This window comes from Chrysemys picta, chromosome 10, assembly GCF_011386835.1.
Source record: "Chrysemys picta bellii isolate R12L10 chromosome 10, ASM1138683v2, whole genome shotgun sequence".
Lineage (NCBI taxonomy): Eukaryota > Metazoa > Chordata > Testudines > Emydidae > Chrysemys > Chrysemys picta.
Genome location: NC_088800.1, coordinates 68,812,282 through 68,838,648, shown reverse-complemented (window position 1 = coordinate 68,838,648; position 26,367 = coordinate 68,812,282). Strand labels below are relative to the sequence as shown.

The 26,367-nt window shown below is 41.4% G+C and overlaps 2 protein-coding genes across 3 annotated transcripts in view; one reads left to right on the top strand and one right to left on the bottom strand.

Annotated features, from left to right (window-relative positions):
* LOC135973815 (uncharacterized) overlaps positions 1–26,367 on the top strand; it is a 1,510,190-nt gene that overhangs the window by 611,234 nt on the left and 872,589 nt on the right. The gene's annotated exons all lie outside the window — the stretch shown is intronic.
* On the bottom strand, positions 42–24,801 carry NDE1 (nudE neurodevelopment protein 1). Of its 2 annotated transcripts, none has more exons than XM_005307567.4 (9): positions 24,643–24,801; positions 16,391–16,518; positions 13,240–13,393; positions 8,449–8,597; positions 7,629–7,765; positions 5,829–6,008; positions 4,514–4,605; positions 3,372–3,523; positions 42–1,436 (listed from the first exon to the last, which is right to left on the bottom strand). In XM_005307567.4, the coding sequence occupies exons 2-9, from the start codon at positions 16,474–16,476 to the stop codon at positions 1,343–1,345; spliced, it is 1,044 nt and encodes a 347-aa protein (XP_005307624.2). In that variant the 5' UTR covers positions 16,477–16,518; positions 24,643–24,801; the 3' UTR covers positions 42–1,342. The 2 variants fall into 2 exon arrangements, with proteins under 2 accessions (XP_005307624.2, XP_023965602.2); XM_024109834.3 differs by having other exon boundaries at positions 24,388–24,682.

Sequence of the window (26,367 nt, the reverse complement as noted above, 5' to 3'; positions counted from 1 at the left end):
ACTGGCAATGAATTCAGAGATCAGATAATATTGTCTACAGATTAATATTCAGAATAAGCTTTATTCTGTTCACTGATTAAACCAGACAATTTAGATTTACAGAGTGAGATTAAGATGTGGTTGCTTACTATACAATAGTATCTGTATATGCAAAGATGAATATTTAAAAAAAAAAGTCATTATGTATTCATTTGTTGTGCAAAAATAGTTTTAGCCATACTTATTGCAAATTCACATTTCTATAACATGGTATTATTACTGTCCGTGAACCTACTCCACTTACACTTGTAGCATTATTTTGTTAGATAAAAACCTATCTTAAAAGAGCTCATTATCCGAATATCCTTGGCCAGCATTAAGAATTTCTGGGGTTACACCACCATTTCTAAGTTAATATCACTAGCAACTAGAAGGGGTATGTTCTCACGTTAACCACACAGGGCACATCATCAAGTGTAGGTTCAGAAAGCAAAAAGCCCCAACCCATCAACTGAGATTAACCCTATCAATAGATCAGTGTTGTATATCTTGCTAGGTCCTGCAGTCATGTAGTGACTGCAGAAGACATGGGTTTGTTACATCAGTGGAAATATCTCTTTTCTGCATTATTACATATTTGGGGTCTCTTCAATATTTGCAATCAAGGCATTTTTTCCTTCTTTAACCATTAGGAAATCTTAATGGCAAGTCGCTCTCACCAATACCATCTTACCACCTGAAAGGCAGATTGTTATTTAATGGGATTCTGACAACGAATTAATTTCCCCACACGGCTTTATTTTAGACTTCCAATTGCACTGATTTTGATATTTAAAAAAAAAAAAAAAAAAAAATCTTGCCATGGAACTAAAATGTAGATGGAGACAAACATTTCTCTAATTTAGGCCACCGATGCATGCAGCACACTGCACTAGAAAGTTATAACACCATAACTCTTGCTAAAACAGTAGTTGTGCTACGGAAAATAATTCAGTGTTTATGGGGAGGAATCTTGTCTCTACATTATATAGCAGGTCATTAGTTTTGACCAGCAGTGTTACAGAAGCAGCTTTCAAGAAGCTATTTACAGCAGCTGATGTAGGAAAGCGATTCACAGTATTGGACTGACCAGCAGCGCTGCTTTGTCACAGCACCACACAACTCAAGTCTTGGGGGAAAAGGCTGAGATTGCAGGGGACTGTTGCCAATTGCTCTGTGTAGTTCTCATCCACCATTATTCAAGTTAACTACTGTGACTGCTTGTTAGTATTCTGTTAAAAGTTTAAAAGATAAGGATTTAAAAAACAAAACAAACAAACAAAAACACCCTAAACCATCATGGCCTCGTCATCTCAGGATCTTCTCAAAGTAACATCTTGACCTCACCTTGTGGGGAATGTGCCATTGGTGCAGGAATATTTGAAGGCCGTGTTCCAAACTCCAAGCGCTTCCCTAACCTGTAAATACAAACAACAACCCGATTGCAATGCAATGTATTGCATTCACTGTACATGCATGTTCAGTTTTTGCAATCTTTGTTAAGTCACTGCTGTGTAGTAAAATGCATCACTCAGCGTCAAACAGCACAAGGAACTAACAGATAAACAGTAAGTCTCAAATCCAAATGGCAGTTCTGACACTAACTTGGTAAATCACTTAACTTCTGTGGCTCCATTTCCCATCTGTAAAATGGGGCTAAAACGTACCTCTCTCCTTCCCACTAGTGTGAAGTGTATTATGCTTGCTGGTGCTAAAATACTGTTTTCAACATTACATCAATAGGAATATTGTTTACACATACAATGCAAACACATTTATAAAACGCAATAAGGAAAAATCTACAAGAGCTCATGAAGATTCTGCTCTTCCTTTCACAGTAGCAACTCCGCATCAGAAACTCTCCTTAAGTGCTACTGCTTTTGGTAATAGGGCAATGAGAATAACCAGAATTCCAGCACTAGTTGGTTCTGAGTGAATACAATCAATCTGGAGTTATCCAATTTCTTCTCCAGAAGGAGCATTTTTATATTTTGGGTTAGCATTTTATGTGCAAGTTGAAATGGATACTGCATGCATCTGATTCATGAAGAAAAGAATGTGGACTAGATCATGGGTAGTGCTTAAACAGGCACTGAGCTGCAGCTGGAAACACCCTTGTTGATTATTTACAAAAAGCTGATTAAAGTGTTCAGACAAAAATGTACAAGGTTCCAGACTTAGAATTTAATTTAATTAGACAAAACAGGTCTAAGCAGCTGCATCCCAGGAAAGAGCCTTGGTGATGCAAAAAAAATTATTATTTATTCTGTCCTCCCATAATAAGAGAGCGTAAGTAGTGACAAGGGAAACAGGCTCCCCACCCATCACCTGGGCCATCCTTTAACACAAGTATATTGAGCATACAAATCTTTATCTGACCCCCTAACTGTCAACATCCCACTCACCAGGAGCCCAAAATAAAACACTGGATTGTATGTTTATACTGAAAGTGTTTAACATACTCTATAAATTAAATATGTTTTTCAAACAGGGCACCAAACTAAGTTCTGGCACAGCACATTTCAACAGATCGTGTTAAACATTTAAAACTTGGAGTAAAGTTTTCAGAATTGCGACAGCCTCCCAGGAGCCTAAATGGCCAAGTCATTTCTGAATTTTTTACCCTTTCTCTAAAATTTCCTGTTTGAATATTACTGTTTCCGTTACACTTAAAGCCTCCAGCTAGCTAGCACGTGATACACAATATATGACAATGTGCTTTTAAAGGAAATATACATTAGTCTGTTGTAGTTCACTAGCCCATGCCCTGTTTAGTATCTTCTTTTCAATTATGCTAAAGTGCAATGCAAAAAGGATCCTGAAGTAGTTCATCCCTTTTGAGAAACACTTATCTCCAGGTTAACATCAGATGTAATGGCTCAATTTTATAAGGGACTGGGAGGTCTACCAGAAGGTAAACAGAGAAAGCATTTTCCAGCCACTCAAGACAGGACTGATCAGAACACAACGGCTCAACTGGCTCCCCACCTTCTCCTCATGTGAGCAGTTTACTTCTGTCAGATCTGACCACTGCTTTACGCAAGGAGCCAGCAAAAAGAGTGAGGCATATCAGGAAGATAGACCATTTATAGGAAGCTCAACCAGCAAGGAGCTGGATATCTGACTGGAAAGGAGCAGTTTGCAAATGTCAGAAGATGGCCCATAAGAAACAGACAACAGGAGGCATTTTGATAGAGTATACTCTTCTTAGCCCAATCCCCAGCCACTCTGTACCTTACCACCAACCCCCCCAGCTTTCAGCCCCAGACTTCAGACTCACTTTAGAGCATCAAGATCTGTTTATAACCAAACCACAAGATCAGCTTAAGAAACTGCAGCCAATTAGCACTTACCCGTTATCGCTCAAAGGCATGTGGGAACTGCTCAATCGTTTTTCGAGGCCATCTCTGGTCTTGTTCAGATACATGGATGAGGACATGGTGGGTCTGTTTGGAGACTGGTCATACACAAAGTTTCGACAAGATGCAAGTTTGGATTCCAGAGCCTAAAGCAAACAGTTTGTCTGAGAGTTAAACAACATTCTCTTCCCCAGCAAAGGGCCCATGGAAGGATTTTCTAATTATTTACAAGGACTCCAATAGAAGAAGCTTTTAGCTACTAGTCCCAAATCTATACATGAGTTCTGAATTTGAAGGAAGAGGTGCTGCTGATACACAAGTCCTTCCGGCTTCAGGATCAGGCCCTTAAGTGTCTCATTAAATGGCAAAATTATTTTGTATTTTGTGGGGGATGGGGAGGGGAAGAGAGAGGTAAAGGAGTTAGCTCTTATGCTAAGGATGGAGAAGCAACTGAGCATTCTGTTTAGTTAAACAACAAGAGCCTCGACTTCCCCAGAGGTTAACACGCCTTTTATAACCAGGCTGCTTTTAGAAGCATCACTTCTTTATGAAACTAAATGTTCTTTCAAACCTTTTCCCCAGAGCCAATACACACCCACCCACCCGGTGGCATGCCTGGGGTCTCCTGAACACATGACTTGAGCAGTAATCACCAACAAGCTAGATTCTGCCTCAGGCACCATCAGGCACATCAAAGGAAGACTCAGCCAGAATTCCTGCTGGGCAGCATCTTGAAGAGAGTGCAGTATATTCCCCTAGCCTGGCACTCATTCACACTGGCCTGCTCCACTTTTCCCTCCCCCTCCCGATGCTATTTCAGACACCCAGAAGGGAGAAAAGGCTATTCTGGCTGGCACACTGAGTGGGGCAAAAGCCACAGGAGAGAACAATTGGCCCTTGTTGAGGTACATTCTATCTACACAGATGCCTGAGCTACAAAATAAAGTTCACAATTTTCTAATCTCTTTCATGCAGAATTAGAGTCTGTTTGGATCCAAGTTTTGGTCTGAGTTCATCTCTATAGTTTAACTCATTCAGCGGTACAAAGGGTTAATGCTGGTTTTCATTCTCATAATACAAACATAGCCGCCATCACCTTTCGGCATAGCTTTAGCTAATGACGGACTCCTTCTTACCCCTACTTTCCGTAGTAAGTCTCCCACAATGTTTAGCGCAGATATCCTGGCAGCTGGTGTGAGAGGAGTCCCGCTGTAACTATCCTCAAAACCTTTGAGAGAGAGGAAGGGTTAATAAAAGGGATATTTTACTCATTACGTATGAGAAAACTTAGCAAAATCTTAACTCTCTCCACCAGCACTAAAGAGAGATTGCACATGGTGAGTAGCAATCTTCTCTCCTCTCTTTCTATCTGAACTGCAATTCTCTTCATTCCCATTGGAAATATAAATCACTGCATCTTTCCGACATGACAAGTTGCACTGAAGAGATGCTGGACTTTAATTTGCACTGGTTTTGAAAGCAGCTTTTAAGCCTTTAGATTTCATGAGAAGTGTTCTAGTCTGTCTCTATAACTTGCAATGGAAGCAAAGAGAGAAAGACAGCAACTAAAAAGCCATATCATCCAGAGCTTTATTGCCTGTGTTGCAAGAATTCCTGGTTCCTCTCTCTTTTATGTGAACATACTATAAGATATCAAGTGCTTCCAGCTGGAACACAGGATTTTAGGCTAAGAGTACCACAGTCAGGATATACACACACTTTATACTGAAAGTGTTTATTAACCACTTACGAGAACTGTAACACTAAATTATTAGTATCAGACACGATCACAAGAAAACACTCACGGTGTATGTGCACACACACAAATACAGTGAAGTTCCCTAAACATTCCTTTTTATTCAAATTAAAGAGTCTGGGCAGGTGTAATTGGGAGTTATTTAAATTTTTAGTGCTCATAAAAATGAGCAACTAGTACCACTGGTGAGAGCCCATATTTTATAATTTGGTACAGACAAGTCTCCCGTTGTTCCAGAATGAAGCATCTCTAAAGTAGCAACCTCCATCTCTAACCGGCTAATTCAAATGAGTGTGTCTGCCGAGACCTCCAATCTCCTTTCTACCAAACTCATGGAGATTCAGGGATAGTTAATGAGTATAAATTATAACCTAGTGAACTACCTTGCTCCGGAAGGTGTTTTTTTGTTTTTGTTTTTTTTAAAGTTCATGTTTTAATACAACATGGACGAGTTATAATGCACTGGCTATAAATCTACCCAGACATTCATACTGAACCCATGACAGGTATTTAAAATAGATTACTGTCCTTCAATGTGTTAAACACTTCAATACCGGTCATGTTCAGTTCCACATTTCTCAGCTTCTTTTGTAGTCAGTAGTTTGATAGAAATCCAACATGTACCAGGAACAATGACTCAACGACTATTGGTATCGTACATTAACCTTACGTTAGCAAATGCCATTCACACTTACCTCTTCTAAACGTTCCTGGGGTGCTTATACTGACATTGGGTCCCCTATGAACTGCAGGAGTTGAAGGCACAGATAAGGTTGCTTGCACAGCTGTGTCCGTTCTTTCTGTCTCCAGTGTACTTCGTATCGGTGTTTTGGGTTTCTCCTGTTTCTGCTGCACTGCAAGCTCTTGCCTTAAGTCTAAAGGAGAAGGAAAAGGTACAAAGCATTTGGATACACATCCCAATCCGAAGCTATTAGGTGCAAGAAGTGTTTTTGTGTTGTCAAAGAACGCTGTTAACATTGATAGCCCCAGAGCAGAGGTGGCAACCTGAGCCTGAGAAGGAGCCAGAATTTACCTACATACATTGCCAAAGAGCCACAATAATACATCAGCAACTCCCCATCAGCTCCCCCCGCCTGCCAGCGGCCATGCTGATCAGCGCCTCCCGCTTCTTCCCCAGGCATTGGAAAGTTGGAGCCTGTAGCTCCAGCCCCGGAGTTGGTGCCTATGCAAGAAGCCACATATTAAACTTCTGAAGAGCCACATGCGGCTCTGGAGCCACAGGTTGGCCACCCCTGGCCCCACAGCGTTTCACCAACCACAGCTGAAAAAAGAAATCACATTCAGCTTCCAAAGAACATGTACACCCCAGCCAACACCCCACGAATCTTGGCACTAGCCACTTATAACTGGTTCAAAATCCCAGAATGGGAGATCAGCAAACTAAGCTTTGTTGGGATAGTGTAACTCAAAATACCCTCAAGCTTATGGTCCCTCCCCTCCATGCCACTCCCTCCCATTATTATCTAGTTGTAGGTTTTTCTTTGGTGCTCATTTTCCTAATAACAGAGCACTACACAAATGTGAATGAACTTATCCCCCCTACATCCATGTAAAACGGGGAATTTAGTATCCCTACTTTACAGATGGGTTTCTGAGGCACAGAGAGGTGAAGTGACATGTCCAAGGCCATGTGAGGTCTGTGACAGCTGGAAAGAGAACCCAGTTCTCCCAATTCCTTGTCCAGTTCTTTAGCTACAAAGTCATCCTTCCTCTCTTCTGGTCCTACTGCCAGAGACAACAATCAGGAAACTAACTGCTGAAGTCGTGGAGGGGAATCAGCACTCATTCATGGTGTCTGTGTTACACACTGGCTCTCCATATTACACTGTCCCTTTACTCTCCTTACTGGCTCCGCTCTCATGACAGAAGTTGACAATATCTCTGTTGCATTTGTTAAAATTCATGTCCTGTCAGCTGACAATGAAGTGGGCAGTCAGACCATATCCCCCCAAGCCAGTCAGCTTTTCTTATTGTTTTAAAACACAGAGGCAACAGCAGAGAAGAGAGCATTCTGGGATACATCTCTGCCTGCATGGTCTGCTATAGAATGACAGCAGTACTTCAGAGGAGCTGGGTGGACAAGGCTACAAGTTCCTTGGGCGTTTCTACAAGTTAGAAGAATATTTAGAAAATGCACCCAACATAGTTAAAAGCCCAACTGACAAAACACTGAATTCTACAATGTGTTTTCAAAGCATGCCTCCGATTTGTAGAAATATGCCAAAAGCTACAATACCACACATCCTGCTCTCCCTAGGCATCAGGGTATAGCAGAGAGGAGAGCAGCATGCACCTACTATCCAAGACAAGTGCCCAGACAGGCTCTCTATTTCATCAAGGAGAGTGAAGCTTCCATCGACAGCATTTCTAAAGTCTCTCTCTTCTTACTATCTCGACACCATATTCAAGGGGAGGATTTAATGAAAACTTTGGAAGGCGGGAGGACAGGGTTGTATATAAATCAGTTAGTTAACCTCTGGCTTCATCTTTCAATCGCTGCACTGATTCCAGGAGATTCTCTTTCTCATCTAGCTCACTCTCCAGAAAGGCATTTCTTTCAATGGCCTGGTTCAAACGCTGTTCGAAGTCCTCCAGAGACATTATAGTGGCTCTGTGTGTAGAAAAATAATGTCACAGAAGTCATTAGGTCCCTAGCACATCCAGGGCTGCCCAGAGGATTCAGGGGGCCTGGGGCAAAGTGGGGGAGCTGCGACGCTTGTACTCGCCCGGCGGCGGTCTGGGTCTTTGGTGGCATTTCGGCGGCAGGGGGCCCTTCAGTCGCTTCACGTCTTTGGCAGCACTGAAGGACCCGCCACCAAAGACCTGGAGTGACTGAAGGGTCCCCTGCCACCAAAATGCCGCCGAAGACCCGGACCGCTTCCGGGCCAGGGCTCACGGGACCCCTGCGGGGCCGCCAAAGACCCAGACCACCGCCGGGGCCACCAAAGACCTGGACTGCCGCCGAGCCAGGGCTTGTGGGGCCCCTGTGGGGTCCGGGGCAAATTGCCCCACTTTCCCCCCCCTTTGGGCGGCCCTGAGCACATCTAAAAGCATCAACTCAGACACAAAGAAACTGCGGTATTTCTGGTGTGAGAAGCTCCAATGTTTTAATTTCAAGCTTGTAAGAAATTGACCAGCCTCACAGTCCACTCACCCACTTGTAGGACACCTGTAGCAAGAGCAGACAGTACCACAGTACTAACTGGCACAGCACAGAAATGGACATGCTCAGTTCTGCTAGCTTCACAAGAGAACAAGAGCTGGGTAGGGAAGGGTTAAGAGCATCTGCATTACCTTTTTGCTCTTTCCAAGTCATCATTTGATTGCTCGAGTTCTCGAATGTACTTCTGTAGTTGATCTTTAATAGCTGTCGTCTGTGCCAGGTCATCTTCTAGCGCAGAGATCTGCTGGTAGCCTTCTGCATGTTGCATTTCAATTTTTTCCTAACCAAAGATAAACCAATCACCACATCAGGGATTTAGCACCGCACAGCCCCTTCCTTCCTTTCTGCTCCGCTGTGCTTACTCAGCCTTTCCCAGTTAGAAAGAAGGTGGTCCTGCTAGGCCATCTTAGAGCTATCACCTTTCACATGGGCTAAAACCAATAAGGACAGACGCTAGCCTCTTTCCATCAAACCAGACCTCCACAAGCCGATCCCAGGAGCAATCTTCTTGGCTGTGGGTGGGAGGGCAGGATCTCTCTTCCTCGCTCCCTACAGGTAGATGGAGCTAGGAGATCTAGCCTCACTCACCTCCATCACAGACTGCTCCCTACTCTCACGAGAGCTTACACTAGTTCTCTCTCTTTCTCCTCCCCCATTCCTGCCCTTCATGGGGAGGAAGCAGTTCTATCCTCCGTAGGGAGTTGGGATTTTCAGTGGTTCTCTCTGTGGGAGAGGCACAAGACAACACCATCTCATATGCTCATAGATGGGCTCCCAGCTCTGTCTGAGGCACACATAGGTACCAGACAAACAGTATTTCCTTCTTCTACCCAGGACCAGGCAGAGCATGATCAGTGTGTTTCAGCAGCGCAGCGCAGACAGCACATCACACGAGAGCCTAGACTGCAGGAGGGAGGAAAGAAGAGTGCCTTGGAGACAACTGGGAGGGCAAATACTAGTCCCTCTACTTTAAGTCCACGCAGGTGGAAGACCCACCCCATCACCAACTTCAAGACCAACAGCCACAACAGACCTGTGCAGGGGATCTAGATCTTTAGTGAGTACATGCTACAGGAATGGAGGTCAGATAATTCAGAGTCAGTACCCTGGCTGTGATACTGTTATACAAAGCCTAGAGCAAATCACATAAGTTTATGTGCCTCATTCCCACCCACCCCATACTGTAAAAAGAGAGAAGTATCTACTTATCTCCCAGTGTGAGGGGCATTAGTATGCGTATAGATCGCTTTGAACATGAAGTGCTATAAAAATGCTGAGTATTATTTTTACGGTGCCCAGTGATTTGCAACACAAGACTTAGTAACGGACTATAAACAAAAAGTGAAACTGTCCAAACTGAGCAAAAGGGTAATATAGTAGAACCTCAGACTTACAAACACCTCGGGAATGGAGGTTGTTCGTAACTCTGAACAAAACGTTATGACTGTTTTTTTCAAAAGTTTACAACTGAACATTGACTTAATACAGCTTTGAAACTTGACTATGCAGAAGAAAACTGCTGCTTTTAATCATCTTAATTTAAATGAAAGAAGCACAGAAAGAGTTTCTTTACCTTATTTTTTTTTAGTAGTAGTTTACACTTAAACACAGTACTGTTCTGTATTTGCTTTGGGGGGAGGGGGGGGGGTTTGGGTCCCTGCTGTTGCCCGATTGAGGTGTGTGGCTGACTGGTCAGTTCATAACTCTGGTTTCTGTAACTCTGAGGTTCTATATATTAGGAGCATAATTGGTGAATATTCTATTATATCCCCGTGCCTAATCAGGGCTTGTTTCCACAGATCCTGTAGAGTCCTTTCAGTTTCTGCAAGACTCTTCAAAGGCTCAGGGTTCTACACTAGCAGATCCCAATGCAGGGCTCTAGAGTCTTAAAATTCTTTCAGATGTACGCATCTGGGATTATTGCCTATGTTACTAATACAACATTTTTTAAAGAGGATGTCAGTATCCCTTTAGGGCAGAGATGCAATCTAGCCTGTACTGCAAAAATGTAGGCACCAAAACCTTGGCACTGGATCACCTTAACATGCCAATTCCTTTTTCTGTGGTCCCAAGATTACCATCTATTAACATACCTAAAGCATTTGTAACTGTAGGATCTAAGCATAACGAACTAAAGTCACTGAAAACAAATCCACATACTGGAATTAAAAAGTTGAGAAAAAGCAAGGTCTGTAGCCTATTTTTCACTTATTTAAAGAGCGCTATTTCAGTGTGTGTGTATTAAGTGGTACAGAGACAATGAAGTTGGGGAAATACCTTCTTTTAACTGAAGAAATTCTGTATTGATTACAGGATCAAAAGTGTTAACACTTTTGGTCCCTCTCATTTTGAATTTCTTGGATAGTTACCAGTCTAACTTAAAAGTCACCAAACACATAGCCCAATTACCTATAGCTAGTCACATAAGATTCACTAAACAAACCCTCTGAAGCATTTTTTCCAATTAGTGTGAACTGTATCTTGGAGGGAAGAGGAGAAAGCAGAGGGCAGCCTGGGAAGCTCAAAGCCATGAACCGCATGGGCCTAGCAAACTTTGTATTGTTGACCTAGAAGTGAATGTGAGTCCTTGTTAACAATGCTGCTCAACAGCCTGATGAGTTTAAAGCTTCTCTCTTGACCGGATTCAAACAAAAGACAGAACTGCTAAGTTTGGGCCTTTGTTTTTAGCTAATTGTAATAAACAGTCAGCTGATTTGCTCATCAATGGAGACACTGTTCCTTCACTTGCAGGCTGCTAGTGTCGTTTTCAATCTGCATGAATAAGCCAATTGTTAAAGACTTTGTGTCGCATAGAATATGTTTTAATCAAGTTCTTTGCAGTGGAGAACAATATTTTTTTCCCCCCTAATGCAGTATGTTTATTCTCCACTTTTGAGTCAATTTTTATTATTTCTATCCCAAACTGCCCAGGTAATGTTGCTTCTCAGCCTCGCCCCATGGCTAAGAAAGAAAGAATGTATTCTTCCCTCATGGGAATTGATTGCAAGTTTTATTTTTGCAGAGATATTTTTTCTCCTCTTTCCCAAACATGTCAGCTTGAATGGGTTTATGTGGCTTGTGTAACAAACTAGGCCAACATTCCATACAAGAGGTTGCACGATTGGTATTGTAAGGGTGTTTATGTGGGATTATTTTGTTTTAAACCACATGTTGTAATAATAGCAATGTCTGAATTTGCTTTGGGTTGAAATAAACAAAACTCCCACAAAGTTTAGAAAAACAGTATCTTAAAAGTGGACTAGAATTCTTTAGTATCCCCTTTTGATGTTTCTTACCTAGTTACTGTACTTGTGTAAGCAACACATACAGCGAAACCCATGGGTTGACTCCTGTTAGCTGAGTACTGGATCCAATTGAGTAAAGTATATCTAATTAAATTAATCTCTGTCTCCACAGATATTGAACTGGCCCTTGGAAAACGCTAAGCAGTTTTACTTCATTTTTAGACAGCTGATGTTTAAAATTAGTATTTGCAGATTAGCTACAAAATGCCAACAAGATTATTTTTGAAAAGGAATTAAATTTTGGTGACAAACTTTTGTCAAGTTTAAATGAATTTAATGCAGTTCTTTAAAAGTTGTCAATTGGGGGGGTAGAGTGGGGAGGGGTTGGTTGTTTCTTTTTGTAAAGGATTATATCGTCAGCATCTTGTACTTGTTGGAAACTGAAGCAGATTAACTTCTTTTTATCCTGCGGCATTAAGCCCAATGGCATCACCATCTCATGTTCCATCATTACTATCTCTCAAGATATTCTTGTAAAAAAAAAAAAAAAAAAAAAAAAAAAGATTATTATACTCCCTACTAAATAAAATACTTTGCATTTTTTCCTTAGAGATCTTAAAAAGCATTTTTTGCAAGTTCATTATCCCACATCACAGATGGAGAAACCACATTCAGAGAGGTTATACACGACTCGGAGAAGTAATTTAGAGACATTTGCAGAGCCAGGAATAGAAAACAAGTCTCCCAACTCCCACTGGATCATGCTTCCTCCTAAGTAGACATTAGGTACCAATTGACATTTAGACACGAGTCACAACTACTACGTTTTTTTAAAAAATGGACTTATTCCATTATTCCAGTGCAGCAGCTAAGCACAACTGACTTTCCTTCTCTCAGATCTTGACAATATCATAGAATCATAGGGTTAGAAGGGACCGCAATGGTCATTAAAGCCTGGTCTACGCCGGACTGATCGCTGCCCGCCGATCCGGCCAGTAGTGAAGTCTCACCTTAATCTCACCCCCTGCCAAGATGCAGGATTTGTTGTGTCTAAACCATCCAAGACAAATAACTATCCAGCCTCCTTTTGAAAACCTCCACTGAAGGAGCTTCCACAACCTCCCTCAGCAGTCAATTCCATTGTCCCACTGTTCTTACAGTTAGGAAATATTTCCCAAGATTTAATCTAAATCTGCTGTGCTGTAGTTTGAACCCATTGCCTCTTTTCCTGCCCTCTGTGGCAAGAGAGAATTATATCTTTTATTGCTTTGGTCTATTATATGAGCCTGTATACTTGTATTGTACAACGAAAGAAAGAACAAAGGCAGAAAATGCATGGAAGAATGACACAGAAATAAAGCTATCACACACACACACACACATATATATATAAAAAAAATGTACAGTGCTGAATTCTACTACAAACGTAAGGGTTCTCCCATCTGGAATCCATCCTGAAATACATCCAGTGTCTTAGCAAACAGATGGCTAGTAATATTAACTACAGTATTCAGACCTAAGAATCGGGCAATATATTGATATTTTCTTATTATCAAAGCAAACTATTGTTGCAATTTGTTGATAAACATCTTTATGACCACCACATTTCTAATGCTGCAACTCCATATTTCCCTGATCATCTGCACACACACTGCCCTTTCTCTGCTGTTCCTTTACCTTAATTGACTCCAGTTCCATTCTAAGGCGGTTGTTTTCCGAGAGAAGGTCTCGATTTCTGAATTCTGTTTGTTGCAGCTGTGTCTCCAATTCTGCTTCATATTCTCGGCTCCCTTCTTGGAACTCACGTAGTTCCTCCTGTGTATTTTCTGCACTGGAGGCACAATTCCAGCCACAGAATTAGTTGGGTTCATTTTAATAAAACAAGAAAATTCAGTTCACCTTAGTATAAATGTATGACAAAATAAAATGCTCCTCTAATACAACTGAAGGATCTACGCCTGCTTGTCACCTAAACGCGTTCAGAAAGGAAAATAAGTGATTGTATGAAAATGCCTTTCTATAGTTACATCATATTTGTTCACCTACACTCTCACAGCAATCTGTCCTGGAACAGTGGATTACGAACAACCCAGTCCGTCTTTATGTTAAGAGAGTCCGAGACAACGATAGGATGCACCTACCTTTATGCACCATATCCTCACTTGTCTGCACATTTAAAGCTATTTATATTAAATATTCACTTGGGTGAAAACTCATTTGCAGAAGTTTTCTACAAGAGATATAAGGCAAACAAGCCTGTCTTCAGATTTCATTCAAATATTGCTACAATGATTAAGAACAGATATGAATAGTGACCATCAACATGCCATCTCAAGGCCTGATCCCAGGAGGGATCCACTGACAGCAGGATCGAGCCACCTGATTTGCGAACCTTAAATATTAGCAATTTGACATATTGAGTCATGAAAAATTCCATTTACCCTGACACAGTTTGAACTGGAAAGAGATGCAGAGAAGACTTTCTTCCTCTGCTGGGAGTTCACTCCCTCTCTGGATGGTGCTGAACCATCCCTACTTAGCCAACATATTCCTGATTCAAACGAATTTCTGAAAGGTTATTTTAATCTCGCTTTAGGAATGCTGCATGCGGCAGGCATCTAGGTCTATTGCCCCTGCAGGCTTCCTCTACACAAAGTCAGACTACATAGCCACAGTTGTCTCTTCTGGCCTTAGAATCTATTAAGGCAGTCAATTAATCGCAGTTAACTCACGCGATTAACTCACAGTTTTAATCACACTGTTAAACAATAGAATAGCAATTGAAATTTATTAAATATTTCGGATGTTTTTCTACATTTTCATATATTGTATTCTGTGTTGTAATTGAAATCAAAGTGTATATGATTTTTTATTACAAATATTTGCATTGTAAACATGAAAAACAAATAGTATTTTTAAATTCACCTCATACAAGTACTGTAGCGCAATCTATTTGTCAGAAAAGTGCAACTTACAAATGTACTTTTTTTTTAAACGTAACTGCACTCAAAAACAAAACAATGTAAAACTTCAGCGCCTACAAGTCCACTCAGTCCTACTTCTTGTTCAGCCAATCGCTAAGACAAACAAGTTGTTTATATTTACAAGAGATAATGCTGCCCTCTTCTTATTTACAATGTCACCAGAAAGTGAGAACAGGCATTTGCATGGCACTTTTGTAGCTGGCATTACAAGGTATTTACGTGCCAGATGTGCTAAACATTCATATGCCCCTTCATGCTTCGGCCACCATTCCAGAGGACATGCTTCCATGCTGATGACGTTCGTTAAAAAAAACTATGCGTTAATTAAATTTGTGACTGAACTCCTTGGGGGGAGAATTGTATGTCCCCTGCTCTGTTTTACCTGCATTCTGCCATATATTTCATGTTACAGAAGTCTCGTATGATGACCCAGCACATGTTGTTTGTTTTAAGAACACTTTCCCTGCAGATCTGACAAAACGCAAAGAAGGTACCAATGTGAGATTTCTAAAGATAGCTATAGCACTCGACCCAAGGTTTCAGAATCTGAAATGCCTTCCAAAATCTGAGAGGGACGAGGTGTGGTGCATGATTTCAGAAGTCTTAAAAAAGCAACACTCCAATGCGGAAACTACAGAACTCGAACCACCAAAAAAGAAAAACAAACTTCTGCTGATGGGCATCTGACTCACATGATGAAAATGAACACGCGTCAGTCCACTCTGCTTTGGATCATTATTGAACAGAATCCCAGAACATCAGGGTTGGAAGGGACCTCAGGAGGTAATCTAGTCCAACCCCCTGCTCAAAGCAGGGCCAATCCCCAACTAAATCATCCCAGCCAGGGCTTTGTCAAGCATGACCTTAAAAACCTCTAAGGAAGGAGATTCCACCATCTCCCTAGGTAACCCATTCCAGTGCTTCACCACCTGCCTAGTGAAAACGTTTTTCCTAATATCCAACCTAAACCTCCTCCACTGTAACTTGAGACCATTACTCCTTGTTCTGTCATCTGCTACCAGTGAGAACAGTCTAGATCCATCCTCTTTGGAACCCCCTTTCAGGTAGTTGAAAGCAGCTATCAAATCCTCCCCTCCTTCTTCTCTTCTGTATGAACCCGTCATCAGCATGGACACATGTCCCTTGGAATGGTGGTTGAAACTTGAAGGGACATATAAATCTTTAGCACACCTGGCACGTAAATATCTTGTGACGCCGGCTACAACAGTGCCATGAGAAGATCTGTATTCACTTTCAGGTGACACTGTAAACAAGAAGCGGGCAGCATTATTTCCTGCAAATGTAAACAAACTTGTTTGTCTGAGCAATTGGCTGAACAAGAAGTAGGACTGAGTGGACTTCCAGGCTCTAAAATTTTAGATTGTTTTATTTTTGAACGCAGGGTTTTTTTGTACATAATTCTACATTTAAAATTCAATTTTCATGGTAAAGAGATTGCACTGTAGTACTTGTATGAGGTGAACTGAAAAATACTATTTTTTTTGTTTTTTTTACCGTGCAAATACTTGTAATCAAAATATAAAGTGAGCACTGTACACGTTGTATTCTGTGTTGTAATTGACACCAATATATTTGAAAATGTAGAAAACATTGAAAAATATTTAAATAAATGGTATTCTATTATTGTTTAACAGTGAGATTAATGGCGCAATTAATTTTTTGTAATGGCTTGACAGCCCTAGAATCTATTAATTTTCCCGGAAGACTGTAGCCTCAGGCTCTTCTACACAGATTTTATCATCCCACTAGAAGTTATAGAATGAATTACAGGATCTATAGCCTACTAGGAAGACAAATTATGGACAAAAATTCATTGCCTTTACCATTGTTTATATTTCATAGCCAGTTCTTTCCAGTAGCTGGTTTCTTCTTCCACTGATTTGAAGTGATTTCCTTCCAAGTCTTCCATGGTGAAATCCCTAGAAGTCTAAAATTCTTGTTTCATGTTTTCCTGAAAATTAAGAAGTCGCAAATTTAGAAGTTAGCATTTTCCTGTTACTGCATTAACCCATTGCTTCTTCCTGTGGAATTATCCCCAAGGCTAGTAGAAGCAGCCTCATCTTTGGATACATTTAAAACCAGATTGGACAAAGCACTGTCAAATACGCAACATGCCAGAGGGAGGACTAGATCATTTAATAGGGATTTTCTCTCTCAAGTTTCTCTACCTGACTACCTGACTGGTCAACAGAACATTAACAGACATTCCCAGCCTAACGAATAGGTACAGAAAGCAACTGAGGAGGGAGGCACCCCAAAACACATGCCGCCTAGTGAGAAAATGAGAGACACCCTGAGAAATGCAGAAAGGCCATGTGAGCAAGAAACCAAATGCTCTGCTCTAAAAGAAAATGCAACTAAGTTGGACTTTAGCAACCCCAGAGACATGGCAGTTACCCCTGAAAATACAAAGGAACATCACTGAAACATACAAAGGATCTGGGGATAATGATTTCCTTTGGTAAAGGTTTCAAAAGTGCCTATGTGATTTAGGAACATACAGATCTAAGTCACTTAGATACTTTTTAAATTTTACCTTTTATCTAAACTTTAAGACACTATAAAGTACAGAACAGAAATAGAATGCAATAGAACAGCTATAACTCTGAAGCCTGTGATGCACCATAATAAATGCACTAAAATAGAAATGGTTTTGTGAGAGTTAGTCACAGGGCTTGTCTACACTTACAGAGCAGCTGTGCTTCTCTAGTGCTTAGTGAAGCTTCTCCCATATGGGTAGAGGGAGGCCTCCAATTGACATAGCCCTGTCTACTCCGGAGATTAGGTTGGATTTTCCACACACCCGGGAGCGATGTAGTTATACCAACATAAATTGGCAGCATAGACCAAGCCTCAGAGTGGAGACAGGTCACAATTAAGGCCTCTAGACAGTCTGCTCTGTGCAATGCTGGTCAAGGCAAGGATTACAGAGGCTGACATTATAAACCTAATAGCAGCCTCCACAGATTGAAGACCATAAATAAAGGTGGAGCCTGGCTCTTCATTTACAAAGTCAGGCAGCAGAAATACTGGAACCCTAAACTGTCAATGAGAGATGCAGAGTCAGCAAGCCAACTCCAAATTTTAAAGTCTCAGCTTTAGATCTGTTTATTAATAAGCCAGTAAGTCTCCAGATGGCAAGCTTAAAAAGTGAAAGAGCAAATACATTCAAAACCACCAATGACCATTTGAAGATTTTTCCAGTCACGCTGTAGAGCCTGATCCTGCATTTCACATGCACCCTAAACTTCCAATTTCAACTGGAGTTTTTGGTAAGCAAGAAATGCTGGACTGGACCTTGAAAACAGGATTATATGATAAAAAAAAAAATCTTATATCCACAAATTATAAACCAGGTGAAATACAATAACTCAGTGGCCCCATTTCACCTTCCACTTCTCCCATCAGCTAAAAGTAATATCAAAGACAATCTAAGCTTTCACGCTCCCTGACATCTGAGGCACATACAGATACCACAGATACATCTCTACCTCGATATAACGCTGTCCTCGGGAGCCAAAAAAATCTTACTGCGTTATAGGTGAAACCGCGTTATGTTATATCGAACTTGCTTTGATCCCCCGGAGAGCGCAGCCCCGCCCCCATGGAACACTGCTTTACCGCTTTATATCAGAATTCGTGTTATATCGGGTCGCATTATACCGGGGTAGAGATGTACCAGGTCTTCATGGCTTGTCCCACCATTTGTTAAAATCTTTGTACAACAGTTTCAAAAGCATCTAAGCCCCAGATTTGTAAAGGTATTTTAGGCATTGCTTTGTTTGGCATTGCCAGGCCTAAGTCCATTTTCAAAAGTGACTTGGACAATTAGAAGTCTGAGCCTCACCGAAAATCAATGGGACTTAGGACCTGAAGCGCCTATGTCACTGTTGAAAATGGGACTTGGCTGCCTAAATCACTTAGGCTTTACAATGCTGAGTGGAACACCACATGAGCGCCTTTAAAAATCACAGCCTAAGTCCCCACTTGACACTCAAAAGGAATTAAACACTTCTGAAATCCTTTCCTTTAAATACCTGGGGGGGGGGGGGGGGGAGAAGGGAGGGACTGGAGGAAATGAAAGTGTTTATAAACCAGAACTCATGAGGAGTTTGATTTGTTTAAAGGGACCAGAGAAAAAAACAAAATGTTAATAAGACAAAAGAGGTTTACACCCTTCTGCAAACAAACAAGACCACCACACTTGACCTAGTAACACTTCCTGAAGTTGTCTCAGGGCTTCCAATCGTGGATATATTTATGGAAATGTATGGAAAAAGTTAAGAATGGGATGGGTGGGAAGTACTGACTCACTCCAAATTATCTTCATGTCTAGTAATGTGAAGTTAGACCATGCACAATTAAGATTCTCGCTTTATTTTTAGCGAGTTGAAAGTGCCTTTGATTTTAATAAGCATTTCACGTGCTCAACGCTCTGCACAAACATTAATTAATCCTCACACCACACTTGGGAGGTAGATAAGTATTAGCCTCATTTTACAGATGGGGAAAACAGAAAGTGAGAAGGAAAGCCACTTGGGCCACAAGTCAGATGTGTCACTCAGATTAGAAATCAGGAGTGGCTAACCCCCAGTACCGTGCTCAACCCACCAGAAAAAAAACAGACCACATCATCCCTGAGTGTGCGGAAAACACGCACCGAAGAACAGGAACTTTCCAAATTCCATTGAAGGCTGGGGCAAAGGTTGCCCCCATGTCCTTCTCCCACCTCTCAGAGAAGTGAGAGGGTTTGGCACATAGATACCACATATCTTGGCGATGTGCAGAGTGGTCTGAATCAGTTTCCCAAGGTGTAAAAAGATGTGGGAAAAGAAAAGGTGCTTTTATGGGAAGGAAGGATCGTCTTGCAGTAAGTGCACCTGACCAGGACTCAGGAAATTTGTTGTTTTATTATCACTATTATTCCCAGCTCTGCCACAGTTTTCTTGTGTGACCTTGGGCAAATCACTTAATCCCTCAATGTCTCCATCCCCATCAGGGATAATATATGCCTACCTTACATGGTACTGAAAGGATAAACCCATTAACATTTGTGTGATGATCAACTACTACACCAATGAGGCATAGTAAGTAACTAGACAGATAAAGGCACCGTCACACCTCCCTAATTCTGGCCCCAGCCTCTGCTGCAATTTAGAGTAACTCTATGCCAACAGGAAAATAAGGACATCCTTTGGGGGGAGTCTATGCCCACTTACCCCATTGGAATGGCATAAGGGACTCCAGTGAGAGAATCAGGGCTCTTGACTCCACGCTGCCTCCCAGCACTCCTTCCATAGGGTCACAAGCAGCCACTGCCCCAAGACTTACCATAAGTGCGGGAAGGAAACAAATTAATGCTAATACCATTGAACATACTGAGTGATTGTGTTCCCCCCAATTTCAACCCTGACCTCCTAATGGAATCAGATCCACACACACACACAACTTCAAAAGGCTTCCTCAAGGTGTTTGTTTGTTCATTCATTGTGAGAGAGAAATGATGCTGTGCAGGTTGTGTTCCTCTTTTTCTGTGCCTCCCATAACCCTTGAGTCCACATAGATGAAGGATGTGATCTGGCCCAAGGAGGCTTAAAAATATTTCAATAGAGACTTCTCTCCTGTTGGTCAATTTTTTTCCGCTAAAAATTTTGGCTAACATGAAAATGACCCCAGCAGAGCACCTTCAGATTTACATTGTAGTGTGCAGTTTCCTAACAGATTATAATATAATTATAATAAAACCTCCAAACGTTTGGTGTTTGGAAAATAAAAGGATTGAATCCTCTACCACCAAGACCCAGTCTTGATGGCAAAAAGGGTGTGTTTGAAAATGTATTATTTTAATACAATTGCAAAGTCCTCTTCAGCTCTCTTACAGGCCTCGTCTAGCCTAGGGCTTAGAAGTGTGATGTTATATCAAGCTAAGTGACTGGATCTAATTAATACCCTCTTAAAATTCTAGTCAAGACAAAGGAATGGTATCATACTTTAGGGTCCTAGTAAACTCAACCTAGCTTGACCAGTTTAGCATGTGCTAAAGATGACATGCCTCGTCTAAAGATTAGATTACAAACACATTAGTTAACACTCATCAGCTAACACAAGCTGACATGGTTGGATTTGGTAAATGTGAAATCTGATTCCACTTGCAGAGCTTGGCATGTAACAACAGATCTCAAATATATATATACACATATAAGCTCAGTGGTACAGGATTCAGAGTGGACACTGTAAAGAAGATGTGATGTAGGCATGAAACTTGAAATATTCTCAACATCCTTTTCTAGAGAGTTTGTCTTTCTGGAAATTAAACCACTATACATATGACAAGGAAACACCATTTATGCACTGAGCTGCAGAAAGTCATCAGCTACAATTCAGTGTGACCTTTGGAAAGGAAAGGATACCAACTAGTGTTAATACACGCAAATCATTCCTCCCCAGTCCCAAATACTCATAGAGGATTAAAAATAGACAATTTTCAGAGACAAAAGAAGCTTTTTAGACTTGGAACATTCGGGGAAGGAATAGGCAAAAGAGGAGAAGAGTATCAGGGGGTAGCCGTGTTAGTCTGTATCTACAAAAACAACAAGGAGTCTGGTGGCACCTTAAAGACTAACAGATTTATTTGGGCATAAGCTTTCGTGGGTAAAAACCTCACTTCTTCAGAGGCTTTTACCCACGAAAGCTTATGCCCAAATAAATCTGTTAGTCTTTAAGGTGCCACCAGACTCCTTGTTATTTTCAAAAGAGGAGAGAGATTCAATACCTATCCTCTCTCTAGTTTGGGTTGGCCAGGAAAGAAGATAGGTACACATGAACAATTACATAGGGTTGCATAGGATCTCTGAACTTTCTTTTTTCCAAAGACCCTATCTTTGGGTCTTGGGTATTGTCAGAATGGTCATTCCACACTTCCTCCAGGAACCAGGTATATGCTTAGACTGCCATTCCAGCCAGCCTGGAGAGTGTACTTTGGGAAAAAGCCTATCTTGGGGTCAGCCCATCACTAGCATAAGACAGAGTTCAACATTAACATGTACTGATCCTCATGAATTCCAGGATAGCAATTCCCCTGTCCGATTCACGAGTTGCACTAATGGGCCCAATAAACCTGTATTCAGACAGCGAACAAAATAGACACGGTTAAGAGTGGGGGGGAGGTCTTCAGGAGTAGGGTCCTCTGGACGCCTCTTCCTCACAGCCACAAAGACATGGAGCTAAAAGCCCTGCAATTTGCAAGTATAGCTCTTACTGGCTCAATGGGAGTTGCATATACTTACATCAGGGCTGGATTTGCTCTAAAGTCTGTTTGCCCCTACATGGTGACACGTATTTTGGGGGCAGGGGAAAAGGGGAATGTCTTTTTAGATTTCTAAGGGCTTGTCTACATAGGGAAATTTATTGGCAGATCTATTTTGGTCTAATTATAGTATTACAGTTATACCCATATAATCCCCTCTGTGGATACATATTTCAGAGTAAGCATCTACACAGGGAATTATATGGGTATAACTGTAGCAGTATGATTATACCAGCATAGTTCTGCCAGTAAATTTTCCCATGTAGATGAGCCGTAAGGTACACTCCCCAGGCATCCTCTGGGACCATACATGACTGGAACACACATTGTTCCATTATATCTATCCCTAAGTAATGCCTACAGTAAACTAATTTCAAACTAATGTAGAGACAGCAAGTACATGTTTGAAACTTCTCTACATTTGTTACTACAAGATAACATGATGTGACATGAATTATTTTTCTACTGTTCCATGCCTCAGATGCATGCATCGTGCCTGCAGTGAGCCAAGAACTGAAATTAAACATTAATACATCCCCACCATGTCTTATTACCAGCCATTTCACACAAGGCCCTACCCAAGCATAGGTTGCATGTCAGGTGCTAGAGCTATTTAGGGCGAGATTTTCAAGGCAGCCTAAATTGCAAAGGGAAAAGTTTGGTTAAAAGAAAACTATCAGATTTGTTCCAAAACTCAGGTTGTCAAAAACAAGATTTAACGAGACTTCAGACCAATCAAAATGTTTCCATGAATCTTCTGTTTTCTTTTTCAATGCCAACAAAACAGTTCGTTTGCCACATGTGAACAAGCAGCTGCCTCCCAAGTGCCCCCTCATGGTTAGAGGTGGCTATGCAGGTGCACTGTCTCAGCTGCCCTCTTAACTCAAACTACTGTACCAAACAAAGCCTTCCTTGGTTCTGCCACACCCCTTCACTGGGGATCTCCCAGGCCTTCCCTTAATCAGGATTCCCTGCCACAACTTCTTCACTCCCAGCAGTCTCTGTCCCTCTTCTCTTTCACTGATAGCTTCCTGATGCTCTCTCAGTTCTTCCATACCCAGATGGTTCTACTAATTAAACCCCACACTCCATACCAAGTGTGGCGGGCAGGGCTAAGTATATGGGGTTGTCCAATGGGGACAGGCCACCATTACACAACTAAAGCACACAGAATTATACATTACACAATTTCGTAGTTTTGTTGAGGAGAGGGTTTTACCAGCATTTTGTTCACAATTTATTATTGCCATCAAAAACATAAGGTTATAACTGTTTGGCTACACCTCGTTTGTTTTCATACATGTAGAAACCAGAAGGAAAGATTTGGCCATACTTCCTGCTTGTAAGCAGTTTGGTCATAGACATTACAAAACCACTGTATCATGCAGGAACTAAAGTTTTCTGGGGGTATGGGATGAACTTCTGCAGTGAGAAAAATTATGTTTACGTGTTTCGCTCCAGGAAGTGACAACAGTACTGCAAAACACCAATTCGTATCACCATGGCATAGACCAAGTGTAGGCAACCTATGGCACGCACGCGAGCTGATTTTCAGTGGCACTCACGCTGCCCAGGTCCTGGTCACCGGTCCGGGGGGCTCTGCATTTTAATTTAATTTTAAATTAAGATTCTTAAACATTTTTAAAACCTTATTTACTTTACATACAACAACAGTTTAGTTATATATTATAGACTTATAGAAAGAGACCTTCTAAAAACGTTAAAATGTATTACTGACACAAGAAACCTTAAATTAGAGTGAATATATGAAGACTCAGCACACCACTTCTGAAAGGTTGCCGATCCCTGGCATAGACCATCTTCGAAGTAATTATGGGGATTGAAATACTGTACTGCAATCAGAGTCAGAGCTAATCAAACTCAGGAGAACTCTATGCTGGATTCTAATATAAGATTGTAGAAGCCAGTTCAAAACAGCTCTGGGACTTAAATATATTTTAAGGATCTATTTAACAATGTCAGCAATGAAGTTTACATTCAGAGCAGTTCCAAGTCCCCCCGCAAAAAACCCAGAAGGGAGAACAGGAGAAGGACCCTCTGAAAAGGTAAGAACAAAGCAGAACTCTCACAGGCCAAACTTTTATAGAATCCATAAATTCTGTTTGGACAAGTAATTTGTTCCATAATCAGGGCAAGCGGAGAACTAAATTCATATGGGGAAATCTTCCTCTAACCATCAGAAAAGAGGTTCTTTTGTCTCATAGAAAAAAGGTTTTCACACCCACAAAAGTTACCCAAGTTACCAAAACTAAATGCCACAAAAGGGAATAAAGAGAAAGAGGTCATCCCAAAGAGAAGGTCACAATTAATAGTATATTCGGAGGCCAGTCTAAAAAGGTTATCATTGCATGGGAGTCTCTCTGCAAAAAGGGCTTCATTAAAAACAAACAAAAAAAAACCTATTCAAAAGTTCAGGTACTTATCCAAATCCAATACTAAGGGTGGGAGCGATGGAGGAAGTACAGGGTATTTATTCTGTCCCAGTGGGCTTACCCGAGTCCATGCCCCCTACAGCCTCAGAGAAGGAGAAAGGAAGAGAGCGATGCAAGCAAGATGTGGACACAGTGAGCTGTTGCTGCCCCCGCCTCACAATAGGATGCATCCCTCACATTGCCACGTGGAAACCCTCCCTGCCCCGTCCCGACCCCACACAGCAGTGGCAGCCACACGGGGAGATGGAAGAGGAGGATCCTAGGAGTTTGTCCTCCCCAAACTTCCAAGAGACTCAGCAAAGCCCCGAACACTCACCACTTCCGCAGGAAAAAGCAGCCAGGTCCTTCTGCCACCCTCCTATAGCCACCGGCCGGGACTAGTACGAACCCAAGCTCTTACCCTGCCCAGGTCTCTGTGCCCCCATCCGAACCATTACAACCAAACTCTACCCAACACCCTATTGGCTGCAGGGTCACGTGGCCTGAAGAGGCTCCTCCAATCAGCTCCGGTAAAGTGCTGCTTCTGGAACGTTTAGAAACTTTCGAATTTTTTTTTTTTTTTTTTTTTTTTTTTTTTTTACTTTTCAGTGGCAGCCGGGCCGGAGGACGAAGGTGTCAGTGGGACAGGGCTCTGAGCGCAGGGCATGGTGCAGGACCACCCCAGGGATCGCAAGCAGACCTCCATCCTTTAAGCAAGGCAGGATACGGTGGAGCTATGAAGACTCGATGTACTGAGCAAGCAATACACTTCAGCAAGCTGCAATGCAACTTGGGAGTCTCCAGCTTTCCTCCTCCCTTTATTATTATCTACGTTTTTATGGGTGTGTTACTTATTTTATAACATCCACAAGTGTGCTTGGGGCTTCACCGAAAGCGTAAGAAGACATGGGCACTAATTCTGCAAACACAAATATATGTGATTAATTTTTTTGATGTGTAATAGCTCAAAAGTTAAGCACTTGCATTAGTTTGTAAGATCTGTAGTGTGAGTGGAGCTTAAATTGCCTCAGCTCAGTTATAATATTATAAACTGTGTATTTTTTCCAGACTCTCATAACTTTAAAATAAATAAAAATTTCCTCAGGATGTGGTGTTTAAAAAAAAAAAAGTCACCTTTGGGCTGACTTGCGAGTTTTAACTCCATAGGTTAATTTTTCAGAAAGGTATCTCAGTATGTAGCCGTAACTATTTTAAATGCCATAAAAGTGCAAAATTTATACATTCAAGATACCCATCCAATCCACTTTTTGCTTACCATGGATAAGATTCTGTGTGCCGTAGTGCTACTGCTGAAGTCAATATGTATTAGGATTAGGCCCTCTGTGAGACATTAGAAAGCAGCATTTATTTACATCTCATTTATGATCTCCCCATTTGGGACATGTCTCCACAAGAAACCACAGTAAGACTAAACAGAACCTATGAATGATGTGAGCACACCAGTATAACGTTTTTGTGTCTCCAAGATGCTGGGAAGGACAAGAATGTTCACCAGCACCAGTAACCATGATCCAAAAGCCTAATGAAGTCAATGGTACTCTATTATTTGACTTTAGTGGAATATGGATCCAGTTCTTTTTGCTTATAAATTATCAATAGGGATAAGACATACTCAGTGTTGCTCAAGTACCATAGGTGTCTGCCTATACTATAATGCACACAAATACCTGCTCAGTAGGTGTGTCTGGTATTTGCTTCCTGAAAGACTCAAAACAAAACCACAAATTACTACTTCGAAGGGTGATCCAGCCCACATATATGTGGACATACATCACTGAGTATCTTATTATTAATTATTGTGCACATCCAGCCTCCAGTTTAACAAGATGCCTGTTGATGGGCACCCACATATCTAAGCAGAGGACTGAGGATCTCATCCTAGTCCCATTGATTTAAAAGATTCAAGTTCAGGTTCTGATTCAATTGATTTCAATGAGAGATAAGTGCCTAAAAACCTTTGAGGATCTGGGTCTGAGTCCTTGGGCACAATCCTACAAAGACTTAAACAGTTGAGTTATTACGATTCCAATGGGATTGCACA

Excerpts from the sequence above, each read along its gene's own strand:
- NDE1 (XM_005307567.4), bottom strand. The coding sequence starts at position 16,476 with ATGGAAGACTTGGAAGGAAATCACTTCAAATCAGTGGAAGAAGAAACC. Across the intron at positions 13,394-16,390 it reads GCTATGAAATATAAACAATG|TGCAGAAAATACACAGGAGG; the intron begins GTAAAGGCAATG and ends TTGTGCCTCCAG. Across the intron at positions 6,009-7,628 it reads ATTGAAAGATGAAGCCAGAG|ACTTAAGGCAAGAGCTTGCA; the intron begins GTTAACTAACTG and ends CTTCTCCTTTAG.